A 26,185-nucleotide genomic window follows, 5' to 3' on the forward strand; every position below is an offset into this window, starting at 1 on the left:
AAAAAGAACATACTACCACCACCATATTTTACTTTTGGTATGGTGATGGTCTGGGGCTGTTTTGCTGCTTCAGGACCTGGAAGACTTGCTGTGATAAATGGAACCATGAATTCTGCGGTTTACCAAAAAAAATCCTGAAGGAGAATGTTCGGCCATCTGTTCGTGACCTCAAGCTGAAGTGAACTTGGGTTCTGCAGCAGGACAATGATCCAAAACACACCAGCAAGTCCACCTCTGAATGGCTGAAGAAAAACAAAATGAAGACTTTGGAGTGGCCTAGTCAAAGTCCTGACCTGAATCCTATTGAGATGCTGTGGCATGACCTTAAAAAGGCGGTTCATGCTCGAAAACCCTCCAGTGTGGCTGAATTACAACAATTCTGCATAGATGAGTGGACCAAAATTCCTCCAAGTTATCGCAAACGCTTGATTGCAGTTGTTGCTGCTAAGGGTGGCCCAACCAGTTGTTAGGTTTAGGTGGCAAACACTTTTTCACACAGGGCCATGTAGTTTTGGATTTTGTTTTCCCTTAATAATAAAAACCTTCATTTAAAAACTGCATGTTGTGTTCACTTGTGTTATCTTTTACTAATATTTAAATTTGTTTGATGATCTGAAACATTAAAGTGTGACAAACATGCAAAAATATAATCAGGAAGGGGGCCAACACTTTTTCACACCACTGTATATATATAAAATATAAAATCACATACATACATGCATACACATGCATATATAGTAGATACATACAGTGTTGAAAGTTTATTTTGGCTTTAAAATAAAAGTCACTCAATAGGACTTCAGTGCATTCAGTGCAGTGTCTGGTGCAGAAAGACTGACCTTGTGATTGTAAGAATCGGCTACATAGAGGAGGCTGCTGCCCTCATCCCAGGACACTCCTAATGGATGCTGCAGTTTTGCATCTATGCCTTTACCATCAACGTCTCCAAACGCAAAAAGGTTCTGCTCAAGCAAAGAAAAAACATACTCTTTAAAGGTCATGCATGATTTCTTGACCGCTTACCCATGCGAACAACATTGCGAATGTATACATGAGCCTATTCTGTATATTTACTCAATCACAGCGCTGCGGTGGTCTAATGTACAAAATAAGTCACTGAACATCACAAGGGAAGAAAAAAAAAACCTCATTAATCCCAGTGACCAAATATGGTGAAACCCAATCCATTCTCAGCCAGAAGAAAACAGTCTACTCAAAGGAAATCTAGCAGATCTGAAAAATGTCTCGACTGCTCCAAGGAATGGAGAAAAATTGTTTCTCATTCAAATCGCCTAGGTTCATTAAGTGATAAAAATTGCTCCACGACTTCATTTATTAAATGTCTCCTTGTATTATAGTAAGCTTTGGGATCTTGTAGTGCCAAACAAACTTGTACAAAGAAGTGCTTTACATTGCATGTAATCAACTGTGATAATTTATGACCCCATAAAAATTCAAATCTCTACATGTGGTGTTTTTCCTTATGTGAACTGGACAACAACACACTCCTTCCCTTATAAAGCATGTGCAGGGAAGACAAAGTACTCAGTAGGGAGAGAAATTATCTGATACTCATCAGAAGAAATAAAGGTCTGCCTGACCAAAGAGCAGAGTCCTCACAAGAGAATTTTAACACCTTTAAACTTCTTGGTATCTGATTGGCTTATAATTCATTGCATTAACCCGGCTAATAATGTATAAAGACCTTTTAACTTGTAAATAGATTAGACTCTTTATACAGGTTTATAAGCATTGATTTACTTATAAACAGCCCGTTTAAAATTACAAATTTTATAAACTTTTGCTACACAGTGAGCTTTTCACCCATAGTATTGTTGGGTTTTTTTGGGTTAAAAGTGACTTTAATAATATTAATGAAAATGATACCTGAAATAAATTAAGACTAAATAAAATAAATAAAATATAAATATTACAATAAAAAACTAAATATTAGATAAAAATAAGAAATTTTGCTTTGGCAGCTAACTGATTTAAAATAAGTTAAAGCACTAAAGTTACAAAAGCTACAATGCTAATCTAAAAACACTGTCAAAAGCATATAAAAAAATAAAATAAATAAAAATCACAAAAAAAAAAAATTTAATATAAAAACTATAAAAATAAAAGCTAATTCAAAAGATTAATAAATACTGTGATAGTAAACAATACTACAATAACATATCTATTATACTAGATATCATCTGGCATCAATATTATTAAAGCCACTTTATTATATTAAAGTGTTATAGGGGTGCATAAAACAAAAAAAAAAAAGGGTGAGAAACACTGATCTTTAACATGTTAAACCAGGGGTCACCAGACTCGGTCCTGGAGGGCCAGTGTCCTGCAGAGTTTAGCTCCAACTTGCCTCAACACACCTGCCTGGATACTCACGTATCCACCTTATTCTTCATGTTAAAATGGGCGTGGCCATTTGTAAATGATATTGGTCTTGCTTCCGGTCTCATTTGCTTCCAGCTATTTTTAGCTGTACAAAACCACTCGTTTTGCTGCTTGATACTGCAAATAGGTGTATCTTACCATATTATTTTAGTGTATTATCTTAATTATGAACACTGGTTTGTAATGCAAACAGTTTTACCATTTACTGCATGTTGCTTTTCTTCTCTTTTCCCCTATAGCTGCTAATGAACCAGAAGTTTCGCCCATAGGCTTATTCTGAGTTTAGGAATAAGGTTGATACCCAGCAAGACCTTGATTAGCTGGTTCAGGTGTGTTTGATTAGGGTTGCAGCTAAACTCTGCAGGACACCGGCCCTTCAGGACCAAGTTTGATGACCCCTGTGTTAAACTGTTCAGACCTGTAAACATGGCAGGTAGGGCTTACCAGAGGGTCTCTTTCTCCCCCCACCACATGTTTGACTGCTCCATCCTTCAGTGAAAGGCTACGAATGGTGCTGCTCTCACTGTCAGCGATAAAGAGACACTCCCAGGGCTCAGTCGGAGCAAGAGCCAGGCCTGACGGCTGGGCCAGACCCACTTTATGAGGGTATGCGTTATTTCTGTTCTCCTCATTCCCACTGCCCGCAAAGCGCACACATGTTCCTTTTTTGCTGTCGCTGGAAAAGGCATTAGATAAAGATGGTTAAGTCTGATTACAATGATTATATGGAATAGTTACTGCTCTTAATTTGGCTGACTCTAAAACAAAAGCCGGAATTGTGACAAAATAACTGCAATTAGGAACTAATAGCATGTAAGGGCAAAAAAAGTCTCTGGCACATGGTGCCAGAAAGTCTTGAGATTATTACATTTAATAAAGTATTTCCCCCCGCATGTTCTTTATCTGAGATATTAAAGCTGTTACCAGTGCTTGCTATGGCTCTAAAAACATCAAGAGAAATGTTACATTTGCGAACAACACACCAAGTTAAGAGTTAATTTTTTATCAGGGCAATCAGAACAATTTCCGCCAACAGTGAACTGTGTGGCTGCCCAGAAAATGACATCACTTGGGCAGTCCCGTGGCCTCTTTATTTGAACGCTGCCTTGACTGTACAGAACTAACATGAGGAGAACACAGGGAGAAGAGCTCACCTCCCTTTGGGAAGCTTCCCGTCCTCCAGGAAGAGAGCCCAGATCTGATGCGTTCCTGCCATGGCTATGCACAATATATCACCACCTGCATAAACACAAACACACGCTATCAAATAGTAAACAGCTTACATGTTTACAACATATTGATGTTGATTATCTTGATACAAATAAGAACTAATTCTTAGTCAAGTACACATTAAATGAGTAAACTCGCATAGCCTTCATATCACATTTTATCTTTTCGGGCTGCATAACGATAATTTTACTAGATCTCACCAATGCATGCATGGTCATTCCACATTGTAAATGAGATCGCTTATATTCACATAAAGTAACATATGTTATCTGATGTAGGCGTCTGATTTAAAGGGATAGTTCACCCAAAAAGTCTGTCATTAATTACTCACCCTCATGTCGTTCCAAACCCGTAAAAGACCTTCGCTCATCTTCGGAACACAAATTAAGATATTTTTGATGAATTAAGAGAGCTCTCTGACCCTCCCATACACAGCAAGGATCCTAACACAATCAAGGTCCAGAAACGTAGCAAGGACATCATTAAAATAATCCATGTGACATCAGTGGTTCAACCGTAATTTTACAAAGCTACGAGAATGCTTTTTGTGCGCAAAGAAAACTAAAATAATCACTTTATTCAACAATTTGTCTCCTGCACGTCACCCTATAGCGCCATTTTGTAGAGTATCACATACGTAAACAACGTATGTACATGGATATGTTGTTGTTTATGTTGTTTACGCTTTGATCTGAACGTAAACAATGTATCCGCGCACATAGGGTCCTACCACGATCAAGGCACAGAAACGTAATAAGGACATCGTTAAAATGCTCCATGTGATATCAGTGGATCAACCATGATTTTATGAAGCTACGAGAATATTTTTTGTGCGCAAAGAAAACAAAACAAAAAAACTACTTAATTCAACAATTTTTTTCTCCTCCGCGTCACCCTGGTGCCATTTTGCACGTCACCCTATAGCGCCATTTTGTAGAGTATCACATACGTAAACAACGTATGTACATGGATATGTTGTTGTTTATGTTGTTTACGCTTTGATCTGAATGTAAACAATGTATCCGCGCACATAGGGTCCTACCACGATCAAGGCACAGAAACGTAATAAGGACATCGTTAAAATGCTCCATGTGATATCAGTGGATCAACCATGATTTTATGAAGCTACGAGAATATTTTTTGTGCGCAAAGAAAACAAAACAAAAAAACTACTTAATTCAACAATTTTTTTCTCCTCCGCGTCACCCTGGTGCCATTTTGGAGTGTATCACGGTGCATGCATGTGCTTTCCTCTGAATGTAAACAAGGTGCAGCGCATGCGTGTTCTGCGTCAGCAGCATCACGCGCATGCGTTGTTTATGTGCAGGAAAAAGTACGTTCATGCGTCGTGATACTCTCCAAAATGGCACCAGGGTGATGTGGAGAAGATTTGTTGAATAAAGTTGTAATTTTTGGGGGTTTTTTGCACACAAAGTATTCTTGTAGCTTCATAAAATTACGGTTGAACCACTGATATCACATGGACCATTTTAACGATGTCCTTGCTACGTTTCTGGACCTTGATTGTGGTAGGAACCTTGTTGTGTATGGGAGGGTCAGAGAGCTCTCAGATTTAATCAAAAATATCATAAATTGTGTTACAAAGATGAATGGAGGTCTTATAGGTTTGAAATGACATGAGGGTGAGTAATTAATGACAGAATTTTCATTTTTGGGTGAACTATCCCTTTAACTACCTGCCCCACAAACGCATCCAGTTACAACAAAAAAAGCAATAATTCTATATTATACTATATAGACTATTAACTATTATTAACTATTGGTCTGTGGGGAAAATCTCAATATTTCACCCAAAAAATGTAGTAAAGGAGCCTGAACTAATTAATTAATTCATCTAAATATTATGTAATATAATGTATTATTTTGTTTTGTATATAGTTTAATATTTTATATGTAATAATATAAATAAATAGTGATTTTTTTGTTTCTAAAATGTATTTTATAAAATTTAGTTTGACTTTCTAATGTTTTCCATTGGTTTAGATTTGCCTCTTTTCACTGACCCTTTGTGAAAAAAAAAAAATGGTGACCATATTGATGTATTCTATTTGTGGAATGTGGCAAATGACAAAGTACTGAAATGCTCTAGTGCACTGAAAACATAAAAGTATGCTATGGTGTCCAGCACAGAGTGACCTGAACTGATGAATTTACATTAGAAATCAGTTTAAGTACCATGTGGAGGGGCACTAATACTTGAGAGCATTGCGCTGCGATTTCTTTTTGAGGAATCAGAAATGAGGTGCTCTGTACTTGTGTCTAACAATAGACCTCTAATGGTACTGCGCATATCAGAGACAATTTCATTGCTGGGCTGGAGCCTAACAACTTGCATTCATGAAAGAGTGAGACAGAGGGAAAGAAAGAGTGAGGAAAAGAGAGGGGGGAAAAGATTGAGATGGAAAGGAAAGGAAAGAAGCAGAACTCTCCCCAAGCAGGTTTTCAAAGGGATCTGAGATGGATGGAAGGCAAACGAGCCAAAGTAGATGAAATTTGATGAATGACAAAAGACATGCTGCAGGATTTCCACATTACAATTAAACTTCAAGGTGGAAAACGAGTGAAAAAAGGGAAATACAAACCAGACAGATGGTTAAGGAAATATTATGAATGATGAAATGGAAATTGCAAATATTACAGTAGGTTCCGATATTGTCATATACAGAGAAATTAATTTCAAGAACCATGTTGTTTCTAGCATCTCCTCCTACTTGAGCATTCAGTTTTCTTAAAAACAAATCACACACACACACATATATTTATAAAATTTGCTGTACGAATACGTGTACCATTACACCCCTTATGTATGTGTGTACATATATAAGGGGTGTAATGGTACATGTATTCGTACAGCACATTTTCATGTCTTTCAGTTCGGTACATGTGAGTACATGTGTACACAACAAATACAGTGTTGTAGCCTTTTAACCACCAATAATTGCGATACTCTCTGTGTTTCGTTTCTGTCAATAAGAAACAAAGTCTCATCTGTCAAATTCTGTCCATTTTTACCAGGAAATTTAAACAATAAATGCTGTTTTGCGCTCTTTGATGTGGCGTGACAGATCTGTTTAGACACATCAGTTCAAGCAGCAGTGTGGAGTGCGAGTGAATGCGATCATCTCTTCCTCTTTAATACCGTTTACTACTAGTTGCTGCATGAAATAAACATGAATGAACACGTGAAGGTATGTTGAAAGATCTTGTATGTCTCAGAGTTTTAACCGTGGAAAGACACGGTTACGCTAAATGTATGTCCTCTATTTGCTTATATATATTCATTATATTTTACTTAACCTGAAGTAGAAACATAACTTTATAATTAGATTTTGAAGTTAATGCAAAAATTGCCTTACATGCAATTTAAAGGGGTCCTATTATGCTTTTTCAACTTTAGTTAGTCTGTAATGTTCCTGTTTGAGCATAAAAAAGATCTGCAAAGTTACAAAGCTCAAAGTCCACTTCAAAAGGAGATATTTTATTTAACAGAAATCACTTTTCAAAAACTACAATGAACGTCTCGTTTGGACTACAACGCATATTTTCCGGGATTTGTGATATCACAAAAACCAACGAATGGGACGAGACCTGGTTGAGCTGCACTAGAGAAGGCAACAAGTGTTATCACTATGTCGGAGACACGCTAGCTTTCCCAAGGCAGACGAACTTAGAGTGGTTACAATCATCCGGGTTTAAATCACACTCAAATTGATTTGATTTTGACACAATATTTACAATGAAGCTTGCAGGCGGCTATGGTAAGGGGCATCACATTTCCCGACCAGGCGCCGAGTGCTGCCAATCACAACACACAATGGCCCAACTAACCAATCACTGCACATTTCATTTTAAAGAAGGCAGGCTTTCATTTGATACAGGAACTATTTGAGTCATTCATGCCAGACTGGGGAGAGAGGTGTTGTAATAATGTAAAACATGTGAAAAATAATGTGTTTTTCGAACAACCTAGTATGAGAGCCTGTTCTAGTACATCCCCAAAACAAAATCAAGACTTTGTAAAAGAGCATAATAGGACCCCTTTAAAAGTTTGTACACAATTTTTCTTTTCTTTTTTATTTGAGTGTTTATTATTGTATAAAATAAACAGAAACCGAATCTAATAGTTTTGTATCTGTTATTTGTAACCTTAATATTATAGTAATGTGTAAGTAAAGAGCTCCAGATTACAACAAAGATAAACAAATCTATACATAAATTCTAATTGTATTTAAAGACAAAGACACAATTTGTTCAGTAAACCACTGTTTAAAAATAAATAAATAAATAAAAATGTATATTTAGGTTTCTTCCCCCTGCTGTACCAAACTATAATTTTTGTCTATTGTGACACACCTAATATATATAATTTTTTCCCTTAACCTATGTATTAACGCAATGGTAGGGCTGTGCGATATTGAAGAAAAATGCGATACGATAATGCTTTAAGTGCCAAATGCGCAGATGTTTTACTCAGCTGTTGTGGAGTCAGTTCTGTGAACTTCTATAACTATCTTGTGTCATAAATATATAGTTATTTGTATGCATGTATGTATCAAGAGCTCCTGTAAAACCACAACAAATTCCTTGTGTTTGCGCACACTTAAGTGGTGAATAAAGCTCATTCTGATTCTGATTCTAATATAACTAGCATGTTTCATTTTTTTGTGAGAAGAAAGCACCCCTACAACAACTTCTGAAAGTTAACGGTAGTGTTTTACTCTAGCACTACATTAAAATGTCATTTTAACATGAGTTTAGGAACTGAATAATAAAAAGGAAAAATACAACACTGCTTAGTATTTACTCTATGAATTCAATATGCACCGATTCTTATTTAAGCTACAAAAGTTATTTAGGTAAGAGCAGTGATTTTCTCTTTGTCTTTTGTTCATGGTCCCAAATATTGCAAGCCGTAGCAATATGCATATTGTGATATGTACATTTGCGATATTTCGATATATTGCACAGCCCTACACAATGGTATAAAACTGCTACATCCTAACCCTTTTTATCATTTCTGAACATAGAATTGGCATTGTTAATGTGTAAGTAGATGACCTTATGTTAATTAATTCAACTTTCTGACTTCAGAAATCAAACAATCTGGAATGAGCAGCTTCTGTGGCTTAATTAATAGTTAATAAATGGTCTTTTGAACTGGAGGAAGCTTTTATTTCAGAAGTGAAAATTCTGATTTTATGACCACTTTAAATCAAACTTTCAAAAAGACTGTTGCATTAAACAACACATGAAAGGAATACAAATAAAAGGAAAGGAAGAAGGAAAGAAATGGAAATAATAAAAGTAATAATAAATAAAAGTAAAACGGCATCAGGGACAACAGCAGATGCATAAAGGAACAGGAAACAGCGATATCTTATTTTCTTCGTAGGATAACCTGCAAGAAAGCAACCGACTGTTCAGGGAACAGACCTAATGCACAGCGGGGACCATCAATGAATGTGCTCCAAACTCACGCGGACTAAATCAGACACACACCACACAGACCACTTTAAATATCTCTCTCTCTCTTGGCTAATGCTGGCGACATCAATTTCTTCAGCTGTTTAATGGAACGATATGACTGAATAATGCAGACTGATTTAATAATGCCTTAAAATATAAAGTAGGAATTTTAATTATGTTTTAGAAGCATGTTAAATTAAATTTTCTCAGACCTGTAGGACATCTTGTCCAGGGCCGCTGTGTATAAAGATATTACTGCAAAACAAAAAGGGGCAATCTTCGACAAAAACAGTTTGTTAGAGGCACCATTTATCAGAAACCACAGCCACATGAGTGCTTTCTGATCATATCACCTTCTTTTTCTTTGGTGTTGTGGGTTTAACTCAGGCAACACCACAACATTCAGCTCTGTGTCTCTGGTTAGCAACTGACAGACCGTGCAATTTACTCCAGGGCTGCTTCCAAACAACAAGAGGCAATTTTAGCAGAACAAAGATCTTTTTGCACCCCGCACCACACACACTTGTGAAAATCAAAGGCGAGTGTGGTATCTACAGAGCGAAGACTTCTGAGAACAACCTGATTAAAGATTCCAAGATGGACAAGACAGATAGAGAGAAGATGTGAGAGGCAGAAAAAGGGATGTATAAAATGCTCCCGGCAGAATAATGAAATGCAGATTCACAAGATATTAAATTTTAAGAGCAAGGTAGAAAAAAAGGCAGAGTGACTCTAATTCTAAAGGAAGGAGCAGAGTATACTGGATGAGGATGACCACTAAAAGTACCTGCGTTGCCAAGGGCAACGTCCCAGGGAGAGCTGATTGGCTGTTGTGGTCCCGGTGCTCCGCCTTCTTTATCTGTGCCTTGAACGCCAACGCCAGCTAAGGTCGAGACTTTTCCTTCTGAAAGGTTGATCTTGAGAAGAAAAAAAAACAAACATCAGATTTTATTGAGGACAGAGACAAGCGGTTTTTGAAGCACCAATCAGAGTGAATTTGGGTTAGAGTTGCCAGCAGGAGAACAAGCTTGACCCGATTCTGCTGATTTACCTTTCTAACAAGGTGGTTCTCAGTGTCAGCCACGTAGACCGTGTCTCCCTTTATGAACACCCCTTGTGGGGAGCTGAACTGTGCCTCAGACAAATTTCCATCTCGTCTCCCACTTGAAGGACCTATGAAGGCAAAGATAAACTTGTAAAAGTAGACTAAAATAGCCTCAAAACCTTCACCAAAAAGAAAATTAGCAGTTTTTCTATACTTAAAATATAGGGCAGTTGGCAACCCTAATTTTTTGGAACCATCCTGCATTTAAGGAAACAGAACTGCATTTCAAGGACGGATGCAATTTGCCCCATATTTCAGGTTGTAACACCCAAACAGCTACAAAGAACATGCTTTTTTCCAGCAAAGAAATTCACTCTTGCATAGTTTTGCTATCAGAATTAGGTTTCATTTAAAAATAAATAAATAAATAAAATAAAATAATATATACAGTGTATATACAGTGGGGAAAAAAAGTATTTAGTCAGCCACCAATTGTGCAAGTTCTCCCACTTAGCAGATGTATTGCTCAAGAAACATTTCTTATTATTAGCAAATATTGAAAACGGTTGTGCTGTTTAATATTTTTATGGGAACCGTGATACTTTTTTTTTTATTGCACCCTTTTACTTCAATATTTACTATATGTAGGCCTACAACTAGAAAATTAATTGATTATAAGGTTTGAGGAGCCTAATAGTAACATGCTCTTATCACTTTAATGTGGAATATTTCCAAGAATATTATTGTATATAAGAAAAAAATGACACTTTCTCTGTCTCTAATGTTACAGAATGTCCAGATGGTCTTCATTGTACATCCTTCATTCCCAATCACTTCAAGAGATACAGCCACTCTCTACTTGCTCAGAGTCGAGCGTTAAACGACTGCACGACCCAGGCCATCTCAGACTTCAGCTTGAAGTCAGTTAATAATGTTGCACCTGCATCTGGTACGGAGAGCTCTGTGGACAGCGCTGTGAATGTATCTGCTTCATCCAGCCAAAGTTCATGTCCTGGTGATGGACCAAAGGGAACTCCCACCCAGAGTAACGCACTGCTGCTTTTGCGCTCCCCTAATACTGAAGATATCAAGAAAAAGAAAGGTTGGTCTCCTTCTGTCAAAAGATCGCAATCTCAGAATTCCTCACAGGAAGCAAGAATGAAGACTTCAAATCCAGCTAAAGCACATAGTTTTGACAATGCTGTTCAGACACAGGCTAATGAGGTTAAAGCCGAGCTCTTCGAATGTAATGATGGTGATTATATCTCCTACTCCCCACTCTCTGAACTTCCAAATGTGGATAAGGAGCACAGAACTAATATAGAGATTCACAGTACTGCACTGCAGGAAAATGAGGTTGATGAAGATTCTCTTAAACTGTTCAGCGATGAAGATGATGATCTATTCTATAATATGCTGGACCACTATGAGACAGGGAACATGGAACATGGACCAGACAAAAACTCATTAGACACCTGTGAGAAACTGCAGACATCATTAGCACCCGATGATCACCTGATTAATTCCAGCTCCACAGGTGTTTCTGATGGAACATTTCAGCATGGACCTCAATCAATAGGAAAACAATCCACAACAAATCCTGAAGATCCCAACTCACAGCTACAGTCACCTCAAAGTTTGGTATTAGAGTGTCTTCGGGAGCGCATATCTAATCCTGTACATGCCAACAGTTATATAAACCAAGAGTTGTCTTCCACCCAAACAGCCCTAACTCAGAAAACACCATCTATGGCTCCTAGGAGAACTCAGACTAAGGCAGGTCCCTCTGGATTAAAGCAAACAGACATTGGGGTGTTTTTTGGCTTGAAGCCATTGAATGAAAAAAAGGCTGAGGAGGAAGTGAAGGCAACGGTCAGAGAAACCGATCAGCAAGGGTCTAGGAGAGCGAGGATTTCAGAAACTCAGGGGGAAGACGCTAAGCTCCAGGATAGACGGCGTAGGAAGAGCAAAGCTCCATCTGAAGTGTCCAGTGTCTTGCCTGCTGCAGAAGATGGTACGACTCGGCCCACGCAAACAGAAGGAAAGCGAGGAGGGAGGGCAGAGAGGCAGAAATGGAGCAGAGGAAGAACGACAGATGGAAATCCCAAGGAGCCCAAGCGGTGTCCATTCTACAAGAAAATTCCTGGTTTGTGAACTGCTTTAATGCTTTTGTTTAGACCTACTTAATACCAGTTGTTAAGATTGCATAAGCATTTACACTTTCGGTCTTAATAGCTTGTGCCAGAACTTTATTGTACTAGATGTGTTTATTCTTTTACTCCCATAATAACTGTTATTGTTTAGCTTGTTTTGGTCTAATGTGCTTTGGAGAATATAATATGCTTTTTCTCTGTTTAGGAACTGGTTTTGCTGTGGATGCTTTTCAGTATGGAACTGTTGAAGGTGTCACAGCCTACTTTCTCACTCACTTCCACTCGGACCACTATGGTGGCTTGAAAAAAGACTCTGTTTTACCCATCTACTGTAACAAAGTATGTATCCCAACCTCATTGCGCTTTAAGAATAATGAAAGCAGGATTTTCCTTGCTCTTTGGAAAACTGAAGAGTTCAATTTACTATATAGAAATTGTCTAACATTCACAGTTCCCTCCCAAGAAACTAAAGGGATGGTTAACTCAAAAATAAAAATTCTGTCATTATTTAATCACCCTCATGTTCTTCCAAACCTTTCATTTCTATTCATTTCTTTCTTCTTTGAAATACAAAAGAGCATTGGGAGCCACACAGCTTTGAAGACCATTGACTTATTTTGTATACACACACAAAAAAACACTAAAGCACATCTCAGTGTTTTCTTTTATATTCCACACAAGATAGCAGGTCATACCGTTTTGGAGCAACATGGAGTTGTTTAAATCATAAGTAAATCATGAAAGAATTTTCATTTTTGGTTGAAATTTAAACCTAACACTTTAAACTTCAAAAATGTGTCATGGTTATGAAATCAGGAATATCAACACATTGACATGAAACATCACAAATTGACATAAATCAAGATGAAAGTGAAAAATGGAAAAACAAATGGGGAAAGCAAAATCCCAATGAAGAAAAGAAAATGTTTTATTTTTTTCTCAATGATGGTGTCAGGGAGGATTTGCTCTTGACTGAATCTTGGATTTCATGACTAACTGGTGTTAATCATGGCAGATAACTGGTAACCTGGTGAAAAGCAAGCTGAAGGTGGGTGAGCAGTATGTTCATGTTCTCCCAATGAGCACAGAGTGTATGGTGCAAGGAGTGAAGGTCACTCTCCTGGATGCTAATCAGTGAGTGTATCCTCTAACTAATAAACATTTGAAGCAAATGTTATTACTTAATAAAAGGTTCCTATGTTCATACAGAATGACAAGACCTTAATTACTATGACTGTCCCCCCCCCCAGCTGTCCTGGGGCAGCCATGTTGCTATTTGTTTTGCCAGATGGCCAGAAGGTACTCCACACAGGTGACTTCCGGGCTGATCCGTCCATGGAGCGCTACCCAGAGCTGCAGGGTCTCAGGATACAGACCCTCTATCTGGACACAACGTGAGTTCCCTACTAATAAAGCTACTTTTTGGTGCTGCGTTATGTGTTGCCCACTTTGATTGCATCAACTGAGATGGGTTATAGGGTTGAGATTAAAAACAAAATAAAACTTTTTTTTTTTCTCCATAGGTATTGCAGTCCTGAGTATACATTTCCCACTCAACAGGAAGTCATCACCTTTGCCGTAAACACAGCTTTTGAACAGATCACACTGAACCCTCGTACACTTGTGGTTTGTGGCACCTACGCAGTTGGGAAAGAGAAGGTTTTTCTAGGTCAGTGAGCAATGTTGTCCTGCTTTGTCCAGACCTCTTGTAGACCTTGTGCTACTTCATCCGCTCTTGAAAGGATAGATTGTTCACTTTTCTATTATCCGTGACCGTCATGCTCACTCGTGAATGAGGCTTGTATAAAATAAAACGGTTTAAAAAAGAGGTTTGCAAATGCTGTCCTAAATTGACTTTGAAATTTTGTTCCTGTTCCACAGTTTGTCTGGCTTCCTGTTCATTTTAGAAAATGCATCCATGATTAATGTCCTGCACCCATTTACTTTTAAAGCTATGATTACTTAGTGTCCCACTGTGGACTGTTAGACTAATTTTCATTCATTCCTTCTTGTCTATATAGAGATATATAAAAAATGTTTACCTGTTCCTCTAGCTATATCGGAAGTGTTGGGCTCGAAGGTGTGTTTGTCCAAGGATAAGTATAACACCATGTGCTGCCTGGAGTCGGAGGAGATTGGCCAGCGCATCACTACAGACTGGCGGGCGGCCCAGGTGCATGTACTTCCCATGATGCAGCTCAATTTCAAAGTGAGTTGAACTACATTTAAAACTTCTGTGGCTTGTTTGTCATATCTGTAAGTTTTAAATGATCAAAATGAATTTTTATCATCTGCATTTTTTGCTTTTTGAGTTCATAAGTGTATAAAAAGAGCTGATTATGTTAAACACAATCAATGAGGCTGTTTACTTATTCAATTTGGAGTTTAAAATTCATGCAGCGTTCAGTGTTATCTTTAATTTTCCTTGACAGCGCGTTTATGCTAATGCGGCATATTAAAAAATAAAGATTCTAATTACAGAGACCAAATTCTAATGAGACAGTTGCAGATAATAAAGATTAGTTATATGATGTGCCTTGAACCATTATAAGCAACTTTTCTCACCCATGCCAATGTAGATGTTGATTCAAAGAAATTTCAGGGTTGTTCCCAATGAGAAACGGGTTTAAATGGCCCTGACAGGATGGAGGAAAAATTGCAGGGCAAGGTTGATTGTAGATTGCACCACATTTTCTTTTGCAACCACATTGAAAAGTCATTATGTAAATTGAAAGAAAGAAGCTGATTGCAATGTGGCATCATTTGACTTCAGTTACCCTTTTTGTCACACATACTACCATTCAAAAGTTTGGGGTCAGTAAGATTGTGTTTTTCTTTTGAAAGTCTCTGATGCACACCAAGGCTGTATTTATTTGATAAAAAATGCATTAAAACAGTAATATTATTACAATTTTAAATAACTAGTCTATTTTGATATAATCTTATCAATGTTTAATACAATTGTGCTGCTTAATATTTTTGTTGAAACTGGGATACTTTGAATAGAATGTTCAAAATAACACCCTTTATTTGAAATGGAAATCTTTTGTAAGGTTATAAATGTCTTTGCTGTCACTTTTGATCAATTTAATGCATTCTTTCTAAAAAAAAAAAAAAAAAAAACTCTCCCAAAACTTCTGAATAAGAGTATTTACACTTATTACATTTGCAGACATATTTATTCAAAATAATTAAAAATGAGCAACAGCTCAAGCTAATCAGCCTAAATATTTATGACCAGAAGTTTTTTCTTAACTGTACAGAACCTGCGGACACACTTGAATAAGTTCTCCAGGCAGTATGACCAGCTAGTGGCGTTCAAGCCCACAGGCTGGACCTTCAGCCAAACTGTAAGGATGGAAGACATCCAGCCTCAGACTCGAGAGAACATCAGTATCTATGGTATGTGTCAGTCTAGATTTATAAGGGATTTAATATAATGATTTTACTTGCCTCATTCACTATTTCATGTGTTTACGCTCAGTTATTACAATATAATTGAAATATCTGAGACTGTCTGGGATGCTGACATTAACAGGAAAGGTTTTCGGTAAAATCAGCCAGTAGCGCATATGTAGGGCTACATTTACTTCTAATATTTTTAGAAAATTGGGTTGCTTCACTTGAAACTTAAATTGCAAGCCCAAACAAGCCCTAATCAGTGGAAGTAGATGTACACCAAATTGTGTTGTTTCTGTAATGTTGTAGTTGCATTTTGATTTTATAAGAGGAAAAAAATACCCTCTATTTTGTCTGGTGACTTTAAGAGCAAAATGAGTTTGTATTTTTGTCATCCTTTTAAATCAAAATCGAAATAAGACGTTTAAAAAAAGCGAATAAATACGCCTTATATTGCTCCATTTGCTTGCATCTAGGATGGACAGTTTTATGATGCTTTAATAGGTTTTCTTCATTTTGCTTAATGGTAGGTCTATACCAATAAAACAAAAATGCAGAAAAAGTGCTATTTTTTTTTTTTATTGATATGTCACACCATCCCTTCCTTAAGATCTTAAAGAGGATTGCTTTCCATTGAACTGATTTTCAGTGTAGACACAACACAGCCTTGTCATTCTGTTCCACTAACTGACAAGATTATACCTAATGGCTTCGTATGTGGAATGTAATTACATTATATTGATTTTTCTCACTTCCTGCAGTTGTTAGAAATGCTGAATGTCGTTTCAGGCTAAGAACAGCATGCCCTGTATTAACAGAATCAGCAGATGTGATCTGATCCAGAGGAAAAACTCAAGATGTCAGGTTCTGCAAGCCCAGGGTTTTAATTTCGTAATATCAGCGGTCTGCAGCCCAATCAGGTGCTGCATCAAGCAGTAGACACATCTCATTTCACAAGCTCCACTGGAATCTGAGACATCCAACATGAATAATTAATGGAGGAATTAATGGGAATTTTTGCTTGTTACTTTACACAAACACACTATATAATTTGTGAAATAATTATACAAAAGGCTAGAGTCGAGTATAGAGCCCTGCGCGGGACTGTTTTCTTAAGCCCGCTCCCGCTGAATTTATGACCAGGACCACCGCCCGCTCCTGCAACCTGAGAGTTCCACTCCCGCCCATGCCAAAAGGGTCTGGCTGCAGACTTGCACTTGCACTCTCAGACTTCCGCTAGCGACGTCACTTGCAGTCTTTTTTATTTTTTATTTTGTTCTATTTTGTAGGGATGCACCGATATGAAAATTTTGGCACAAAAAGTGTTTGTTTTTCTACAGGAGGAAAACGCTTAACGAGAGACTTTGCGCATGCGTTCATATTCTGCTGTTCTGTGGCCACGGATTTGTGGGGTCTTGTCTTTTTCTTGCAGGACCCTGTATGTTATAGTATAAAATTATTTTTAATCGTTTAACCACCACAGCTTCTTGTCTCGATTGGCAACACGCACGATTTGTGTCGATTGCAAGTGACGTCGCAGGTAGCGGAGAGTGCAAGTGGCGATTGCAAGTGACATTATTTAGTTTCTTTTTTCTTGTCTTCACCACCTGGCTACTGTTGTAAAATGTTGAGAGATTCAAACAAAAAGTAATAAAAAATAGAACAAAATAAAAATAAAAAAAAGACTGCAAGTGACGTCACTAGCGGAAGCGCAAGTGTCTGAGAGCGGAAGTCTGAGAGTGCAAGTGCAAGTGCAAGGCTGCAGCCAGACCCTTTTGCCAATGCCTGCAATGTTTGTGTCCACTCCCGCCTGCTCCCACGGACTTTCTCTCAGATGATGATTTCATTAAACATGAAACAAGATGAAGTAATGCTAAACCAAAGCACTACATGTGACAAAAACTTTGGGTATTTTTTTTATTAGCGTTATGAAAGATTAAACCGTTAAAACAAAGCCACAACTAGCGGCACCTCAGTTTTTAAACGTACTGCATGATACACGCACCAAAGGATTAACTAAACAAACAGTTTAACTGTTAACAAACAGGTTTAAGTAAATAAGCCAAAGCACAATATAATAACTTTAACTTATTAAATAAACACACAGAACTTAGAAAATAGGTATGTCGCCTCAGAGCAGAGGTGCCAGATATGTCCGTTTGTTAACGAACACTTTTGTACATCTATCGCAACTTACGCAGTTTTACTCTTTCCCATTTTTTTCAGTGACAATTGAAAATTGTTTCCATATGTCTGACTTATGGAACAGCCGCTTTAATTTTCTTCTTAACTTAATGTGTTGACTCCATTGTATTACACGCCAAACCCCACTGTTCCCTGTGGGTCTCCCGCGAAATTTTCTGACCGCCCACTCCCGCCCGCAGCAAAGGTAAAACCACCTGCTTCCACGAGATTTGCTTTGGGTCCCGTGGGAGCCCAAACCCAATGCAGCCCTCTACTAGAGTGTGACTTTGCTTAAGCAGCAGAAATCATGGTTGGTCTTTTGAGCAAGGAGATCAGGGCATAAATAGGTTTTCCCAGCAACTCAAAGATTTTGAGAGATACTTTCCTACTCTATACTTATCTGTTCCAGGTATTCCCTACAGTGAGCACAGCAGTTTTCTTGAGCTGAAGCGTTTTGTGCAGTGGCTGCAACCGAAAAAGATCATTCCCACGGTGAATGTGGGCAGCTGGAGGAGCAGGAAAGCCATGGAGAGCTTTTTCCGTGAGTGGCAGACTGAGCCCAGAAACCTCAGCTCAGCATCATATGCCCTGAGAAACTCAAGCTGTGGAACAAGGCAATAAAGTAAACTGACATCCACAATCCAACCTTTGGCCAAACAGTCAAACGGTGCCTTTATTGATTGGACCAGGATTACTCAGTGGACCATTTCAAATGAAGAGAGTTTTGGACTGCCTTCTCACATTTGGAAAAAAAAAGGTGTTTCTTCCAGCCTGCCTTTTTAAGTGCTGGTTGTGTGATGGTTAAAAGTGTTGCCTTTAATGAATGGCTCCCCTTACTGGTGGCAAATGCAGGAATGGACCACATATGCCCTCGTATTTTATTTTTTTACGCTAACGGTTTTATATATTAAAAAAGTGTTTCTAAAGGAAATAAATTCTATCCACTTTACACTTGTTTCATTAATGATCTTGTTCTCTAAATCACATTTTATGTAATTTATGCATGTACAAGATATTTTTTCATAAGAAAAGTTATTTGTATGCTGAACAGTGTCAGTTCTTTAGTAAATAGTTTTTTTACATGCATTTATTACATTATACTATCTTAACCTCGTTTCAATTTGAAAAAAAATGAATACATTTGGATTTCCTACCAACATGACAGGTTTCAATGCAACTCCAATAATGCAACTGTCAGTTTATAAAACAACATTCTTTGCTAAAGTAATATAATACAAGATAATTGGATGTGAATTTATATGCTGAATGGGAGCAATCAGAATTCAGGTTATAAGAATATAAGATCAAGTTTTAATACAACTCAGTTTGTGTTAGTCTGCCACCATGTGGCTACAAAATATACTGCAGTTAAATGCAATTTCAGTACACAGATTCACAGGTATTTTAAGATGATCACAAAAATACTGTTCAACCTACCTTAGTGGTATCTAACATTCATTTACTGCTAGAGGAAAGTTCTATTTAAACTTGTTTTAATGTTTCTATTGCCTCAACCTTGCTGATGTACAGAATAGTGCAAAATGACAAGTATAGAAATTCATTCCTGTGATATTTTTAGAATGACAAAGGCTCAGCAAGTCTCAGTGCACAAAAGAAAACAAGAGCTACTTGTTTTACTGTTGACAGCCTGTATGCCCTTCAGGGTTGTGTGAAAAGCAATACATTCAGTCCTGTACGATCTGGCACTAACATAAATGTCAGTGAAGCGTTTCAGAAATCACCAAAAGAGAGACTAGAAGTCATACTACATTACAGCACTTTTAACTAATTCTGTTTGACTACTGATTGCCAGCACAGTGCTATTCCCCATAGAGAAAAAAAAATTCACATTGATTTTAAGAGAGAATTGAAAGGCCTAAAAAAAAAGCCAAAGAAGAACCATAGCACAGCATGAGATTTTGTTTTTGTCCTCAGCAGGGTTCAGAATTCAGAGGAATGGTGCCTGGGAGCCTTCGGATGGTCAGTTTTACCTGAAGAGAGTAAAAAAGTGTAAGTTCAACTATAGCCATTTAGCTCTGATTACATTTACAAAATCATTCTTGTACTCTGACTCATGAATACCTCGCTCTTGCTGAGTTTTCTTAGGTATGTTTGTACCTCCTCCACTGTGTCTGTCAACATGTCATTGACAGCCAGGATCTGATCTCCCTTGTGTAACAGAGATGAAGCCTCAATCTCCCCACATGTAGATACACTAAAAGAAATGGAAAATAATAGCAAAAATAATCCAAACAAACTTGCATGAACCAGAGAGCACAAGGATATGATGCTTCTGTGCTCAGCCCAACATGTCCAGTAAATCTTTAATTTATCTGTGAGAATCGTACCATGGTTTTCCCTCCTCCTCTGAAATAATTAAGATGTTTGCATCATGATGACTTATGCAGATTTCCTTCTCGATAAGGGTGTGCGTTTCACTGAGGAATGGAAAACATGTAACATGTAACTCAAAATGTAACTAGATTCCAAAACCACAATTTCATAACCCTAGTTGTTTGACAACTAAATTCTACAGTTTAGGATATTTTTTTATATATTGAATTGGTCTTCTACAGATGCACTAAACACCTCTTGCCTAGAATTAACCTGTTCAGCTTAGTGGAGGCACAGTTTCCTGTTCCACAGTTTTAACTGTTTAAGACACTACAAAACAGTTTAAAAATGATGTTGGTTGCAAAATTTGTTCTGACTCGCCTTTGTAATATGAGTAATAATAACTAGTTGGGTAAGATCACTGCTGGATACTTTTGAAAAGTGTGATGCATGATGATTTGTGACAGCTCAGGTAAAAAAAATCCCTTAAGGTTTTACACAAAGCTTTTTATTCTCTAGGCTAGGGAGCCTGAGAAATTGTTCATTATGTGACAAATAGCAGTGTGCAGAAATTAGCAATAGTCTTGAAATTTAATTTGTCAGCTGTTTTACCTTTGTCCATCTGACTCAGTGGATATTTGTGGTGTCTTCATATCGTTGAAGGCTTTTGTGACACAGTCCAACAGACTGTCTTCAGATGTACCAGTCACACTCTTCCTGGAGAGAAAAGCAAATAATTATCATTTGCTCAAAGAAAAAAAAAATCAAGCCTCTAACAATAGGTAAACTCGTGTGAACACAAAGTACATTTGTAAATGACTGTGCAAAATGATACTTGACTATAAATAAGCTTTTGAACATTGCAACATTAAATCGCAAATGATAGGCATAAAATGAGGCCAAAATCAAAGACAAATTGGTCTGTTATACCACCTTCTGTATATTCAAGAAGGACACTGACGGATTCAAATCTAAAGATTAATGTTACATTTTTAAGGGTAAATAAGCACTGTCTAACTCTAACAGATTTAGAGATCTAGAGATTTAGATTTAAATACATAAAGAGAGTTTGCCATACCCTGATGACATGTCCTCATTACTTTCCACTGCAGTCTCATCCAGTGGTTCCTCTTCTTTCAGATTTTCATACACCTGAACCAAAGGTATGTGGTTATATTGAATTATGATGTAAGTGTTTGGTTTTATAAGTGAAAGTGTATGTTTGTGGGTTTAACTATGCCATACCTGTGTTGCAGATGGGCTGCTTCTGGGCGATTGGCTACACTGACCGTGCTGGGTGGGAACATCTTCAGATGCTGACTTCTTCCTTGGAGGCAGTGGAGGTTTACTATCAACTTCATTCTGCAGTTATTGAGAGGTACAACTCAGAAATAATTCAGGCAAAGTTATGAGAACTGAGTCAAAGTCACAGAAGCATGTGAAAGCATTGTTTGTGAATTACCTCTTCAGTGTCAGAGGGGCTTTGGTCATTGGAGTTGGATTCTGTCATGCTCTGAGGTTCAGTTTGTGGCTCAATTTTGCTATTCTATAAACAGTTTGAAGAATGAACTGTTTAAGACCCATGCAATTGCACTGATTAATAATTAGATGTTAAAAATTATAAAAATGAACTTTAATTTAGAGAAACATTAATTGTTCAATGATTATTTCAAAGAGAATTATGACTGAATTAAAGCTATTAAGCTCATAGGCAAAAAGTAGAATGTCTCACCTTCATAGCCCCGAATAAAGCATTGAACCAGCTATTCACATCCTTACTGAAAACAATAGATCCCATATATTAGCACTAAAAGGGCTAACCTTAATTTATTTTGTCCATTATTTGCATTTTTTAAATGCAGCTTTTTGCTAAGCATGAGAATTATGGTACAGCAATGGTAATCATAACAAACCTGCTGTCACCAATGAAGAAAAATTCTCTTGGGACCTTGTCTCCTGGATTTTCTGCTTTCATGAAGAGCACAGAGGATGGAGAGCACTTGAAGGCTTTACAGATCCATTCAAAAACTGGATTTTTTTCAGGATGCACTTGCAGCATTGTGATGCTACATAGAAAAAATAATTATATCCCTACATAATACTAAACCTTTTTTGATTATGTGAAAAGAAATCAGCAGCTTTCGCCTTACGTGGAAGCTTGTATAGATTTTATAGGTTTGGCACTCTCAGTGGTTTTGTAGTATTTTAGCTCATGGCAGCTGTCATTTGTCTTTGAAAGCACAAAGTAGCGTTTCTTCCATGATTTCTGCAATGAATGATAAAACGTCTTAGATAGATACATAGATGATACATATAAACTGGTGATATTTCTGTGTGAAATCCAAATGTTATACCGTATTTTTTATCTGTCTAGGAGGAGGGGACTTTATTAGAAAACCTGTGCACACTTCCTCCACCTCAGCTGCTTCATTGTGACATGAAGTATTTAAATCTGTTGCAGAAGAGTAAATACAATTAACCGGAATTTAAACACTCATCACTATCTGTAATGGTTCTCACAATAAAATTTTAATTAGACAAATTATTTTTTTATAATCCAATCGGGCTATTCTGGTTCCAGCCAGTCTGTATTGTTTAAAACAGATTTCAGACATACCTGATTTACGTCTGCTGTTCATTTGGTTGATGTTGAATCTCTGCTAAAACAGACATGATATGTGTTGTAATTTTTTTTTATCACACACATGAGATAATATTGAAGCAATGATTGGTGCTCGAGAATAAACAACATAGAAAAAGCCACATCGCTGTATTTTGTATGTTTATGAATTTAAACTATAAGTTCACCCAAAATGAACATTTTTCGATTTACATTTACTCACCTCATGTCATTCCAAGCCTGTGTGTTGTATTTTGTGAAACACAAAAGTAGATATTTTGAAAAATATTGGTTGGTTTGGAAGAAAAACATTCTTCAGAATATCTTCTTTTGTGTACCGCAGAAGAATAAAAGTCATACAGGTTTAAAATTACATGAGGGTGAGTAAATAATGACAATTTTAAAAATTTGATTTATCTCTTTAAATGTACAATTCTGCATGAGTCAACTCATTATGATTATTCTATCTAGGAATATTGATATTTGGAAAAACCCAAGCTAACCAAAAAAGCTTGCACTGGGTGCTTTTCAGTCTAATTCTTTAAACTGCAAGAATAAGCAGTGTAGCCGTAGTTTCTTAATGTGCTCAAATAAATCAGATCGGTTTAGTCATTGAATCCGTAGACCTGCAATACATCATAAATGGATTACCTTAACTATTGTGTGTGTCGCAGTACAAACAGTGTCCTCTGTACTGCTGTCCTGTTTTCACAAATATGCATGTCATGATTTTGAAGGAAGGCTTCTATTGTCACTGAAGCAGGTGGAGTTTCTTGTTATGTGCCCTCCCTTTGTTGAAAACATATTTTAGGTTTACGGAAAATTTGGTCACCGAAACGACCAGGTCCTTACTGGCAATGATTTACAGACATGATAAAAGTGATGCATGTTGATTCTTTTCCTTGATGTCTTAGATGTCTGTGGTTATTTACACAAAGATTCCACCACATTTGCACTTCCGTGTGAAAGGTGCATGTATGACCTGTTTCATAATTTCTGATAATATGCTATGTAAATTAATAATATCACTGGCTCAAGTAATTATTGTAACTTTGAGTACATTTTAAGGCCAGTTAATATTTGTAGATGAGAGTATATTTAAAAGGGTAAGCAATAGTCCATTATACTATCCTCATAGACATTAGATTATTGAGACAACTGAGATTCATCAAGGGTCTTAGATGAGTGATAATTAGTGCATTGGTTTTACACACCCACTGCTCCGGGTGTGTGTTCACAGTGTGTGTGTTCACTGCTGTGTGTGTGCACTTTGGATGGGAAAATTGCAGAGCACTAATTCCGAGTATGGGTCACCATACTTGGCCACATGTCACGTCACACTAAAAAAAAAAATCTTATAAGTAAACCATAAGAAACAGCTTGCAGTAGGACAATAAATCAAAGATTAATTGATCACTCTACCTAAAAAGTACAGTGTGCATGGGTCGATTGCATGTTTGTTTTATTTGAGTGTGTTTTTCTGGGAATGTGTTTAACACCGAATGCGTTTAACTAAGATCTAAAAATGCCAATACATTCCTGCAGTGCATTTGCAAAAGTGACAAAGGTGTTGTCATACAACAGTGTATACATGTACTGTTAATGAGATAGGAAATGTTAGATGTGTAACAAATCTTATAATAAATATTTTATTATTCTATTTAAACTACACATTTCTTTACTGACAGCAAAAGAAAGTAACTCCTTTCCAACAACTCAGTGCAGTTATATAAATCACCACTAGAGAGACCTATTAGACACATGGAGGCCTATAACAGGTGATGTGAGCTCTCTGCTAGCTTTTCTCCATAAGAGAAAAACAAACACTAGAAGTCAGTCATGAAGCGAAAGATGACAGCACTCCTCTGGTATGCTAAAAAGCTAAAAATGCAAAGTCCCTACATGTAAGGCAAGGGTGATCAGCTCAATCAGTTAAGACTAGCCAGGCATGACTCGAATAACAATGCAGTGGGTTGTAAAGCGATCAAAAAAACAACAACAGGGTAGACATGACATTTTTTACAATGAAAGTGTAATTATGGGTATAATATAATTAGTATGATATACTGTAAATGAGAATATGCAGGAGGAAAATATGTGAAAGAAATGACTGGTAATAGTGAGAATGTTGAGTGATAAAAATTTCATGTGCTAGTGGACAGTTGGTATCTTAGTGCAAGGGGTGATTTCTAAAAATATTCTGACATCACTGACAGGAGCAATGCCTAAGAATGAGGAAACACCTTTTTGCATTAATCTAAGCATGTGCGTTTTTCATTAATCCAGAGTTACATACACTACCATTCAAAAGTTTATGATTGGTATGATTTTTAATGTTTTTGAAAGAAATCTCTTATGCTCACTAAGACTGCATGTATTTGGTCAAAATAGAGTAAACACAGTAACATTGTAGAATATTATTACAATTTAAATGAACTGTTTTCTATTTCATTATTATTATTATTTTTTAAATGTGATTATTCATGTGATGGCAAAGCTGAATTTTCAGTCTTAAAAGTGACATATCATGAAAGTCTGACTTTTCCAGGTTTGAAGTGCTATAATCAGGTCCCCGGTGCATCTACCAACCAAGGAAACGTGAAAAAGATTAACCCAGTAACTTTGTTTTGGTAAGCCTTTTTCTGCAAGCGTCTGAGAAAAAGAGCGCTTCTGATTTTGCGCCCTTGTTGTCATGGCAAAGGGATTAATCTCTTATGCTCACTAAGACTGCATGTATTTGGTCAAAATAGAGTAAACACAGTAACATTGTAGAATATTATTACAATTTAAATGAACTGTTTTCTATTTCATTATTATTATTATTATTTAAATGTGATTATTCATGTGATGGCAAAGCTGAATTTTCAGTCTTAAAAGTGACATATCATGAAAGTCTGACTTTTCCAGGTTTGAAGTGCTATAATCAGGTCCCCGGTGCATCTACCAACCAAGGAAACGTGAAAAAGATTAACCCAGTAACTTTGTTTTGGTAAGCCTTTTTCTGCAAGCGTCTGAGAAAAAGAGCGCTTCTGATTTTGCGCCCTTGTTGTCATGGCAAAGGGATCTCATTGTAATATTACCGCCCCTTAATCTGTAAATGTACACCCCCATCGTTGTGTTTTCGCAAGTGACAACGGTGTACCAGCTCTAATCCCATTGCGAAAGTGAGCAAAACATGCTAACTGTTCTGTCTTTGACTGCACAGATGAGCACAGAACACTATTTAGAGTCCCAGCCTCAGAGCAGACAACAGAGCAGTGTATTTATTGATTAATTTACTGTATATTGCTGCTGCCACACAGATCTAAAATAAACATGCGATTTATTTCC

At 37.1% G+C, this 26,185-nt stretch overlaps 3 protein-coding genes across 3 annotated transcripts in view; 1 reads left to right on the top strand and 2 right to left on the bottom strand.

Annotated features, from left to right (window-relative positions):
- Positions 1-10,476, bottom strand: part of LOC107566694 (NHL repeat-containing protein 2-like) — a 15,609-nt gene extending 5,133 nt beyond the window's left edge. Inside the window, exons 1-6 of the mRNA XM_016252217.1 lie at positions 10,440-10,476; positions 10,172-10,344; positions 9,908-10,037; positions 3,558-3,642; positions 2,848-3,079; positions 840-962 (exon numbers count right to left, since the gene is read on the bottom strand). Of these exons, the coding sequence (XP_016107703.1) occupies positions 840-962; positions 2,848-3,079; positions 3,558-3,642; positions 9,908-10,037; positions 10,172-10,344; positions 10,440-10,476 (780 nt within the window). The remainder of the gene's footprint in view (positions 1-839; positions 963-2,847; positions 3,080-3,557; positions 3,643-9,907; positions 10,038-10,171; positions 10,345-10,439) is intronic.
- Positions 10,477-10,512: 36 nt separating this feature from the next.
- Positions 10,513-18,647, top strand: LOC107566699 (DNA cross-link repair 1A protein-like). Its single transcript, XM_016252231.1, has 9 exons — positions 10,513-10,525; positions 10,920-12,311; positions 12,524-12,657; positions 13,334-13,452; positions 13,569-13,712; positions 13,842-13,987; positions 14,373-14,527; positions 15,582-15,720; positions 18,311-18,647. Exons 1-9 carry the CDS (start codon positions 10,513-10,515, stop codon positions 18,520-18,522), a joined length of 2,454 nt encoding a protein of 817 aa, XP_016107717.1. The 3' UTR covers positions 18,523-18,647.
- A 1,170-nt stretch (positions 18,648-19,817) lies between these two features.
- LOC107566815 (GRB2-associated-binding protein 1-like) lies at positions 19,818-23,554 on the bottom strand. Its single transcript, XM_016252364.1, has 13 exons — positions 23,507-23,554; positions 22,853-22,892; positions 22,590-22,687; positions 22,386-22,501; positions 22,149-22,301; positions 21,968-22,013; positions 21,698-21,781; positions 21,481-21,597; positions 21,314-21,387; positions 20,848-20,952; positions 20,250-20,339; positions 19,984-20,116; positions 19,818-19,892 (listed from the first exon to the last, which is right to left on the bottom strand). The coding sequence occupies exons 2-13, from the start codon at positions 22,872-22,874 to the stop codon at positions 19,833-19,835; spliced, it is 1,098 nt and encodes a 365-aa protein (XP_016107850.1). The 5' UTR covers positions 22,875-22,892; positions 23,507-23,554; the 3' UTR covers positions 19,818-19,832.
- Positions 23,555-26,185: the final 2,631 nt, after the last annotated feature.

The sequence above is a fragment of the Sinocyclocheilus grahami genome, unplaced genomic scaffold, assembly GCF_001515645.1.
Source record: "Sinocyclocheilus grahami isolate Dianchi unplaced genomic scaffold, SAMN03320097.WGS_v1.1 scaffold26.1, whole genome shotgun sequence".
NCBI classification, from domain to species: domain Eukaryota; kingdom Metazoa; phylum Chordata; class Actinopteri; order Cypriniformes; family Cyprinidae; genus Sinocyclocheilus; species Sinocyclocheilus grahami.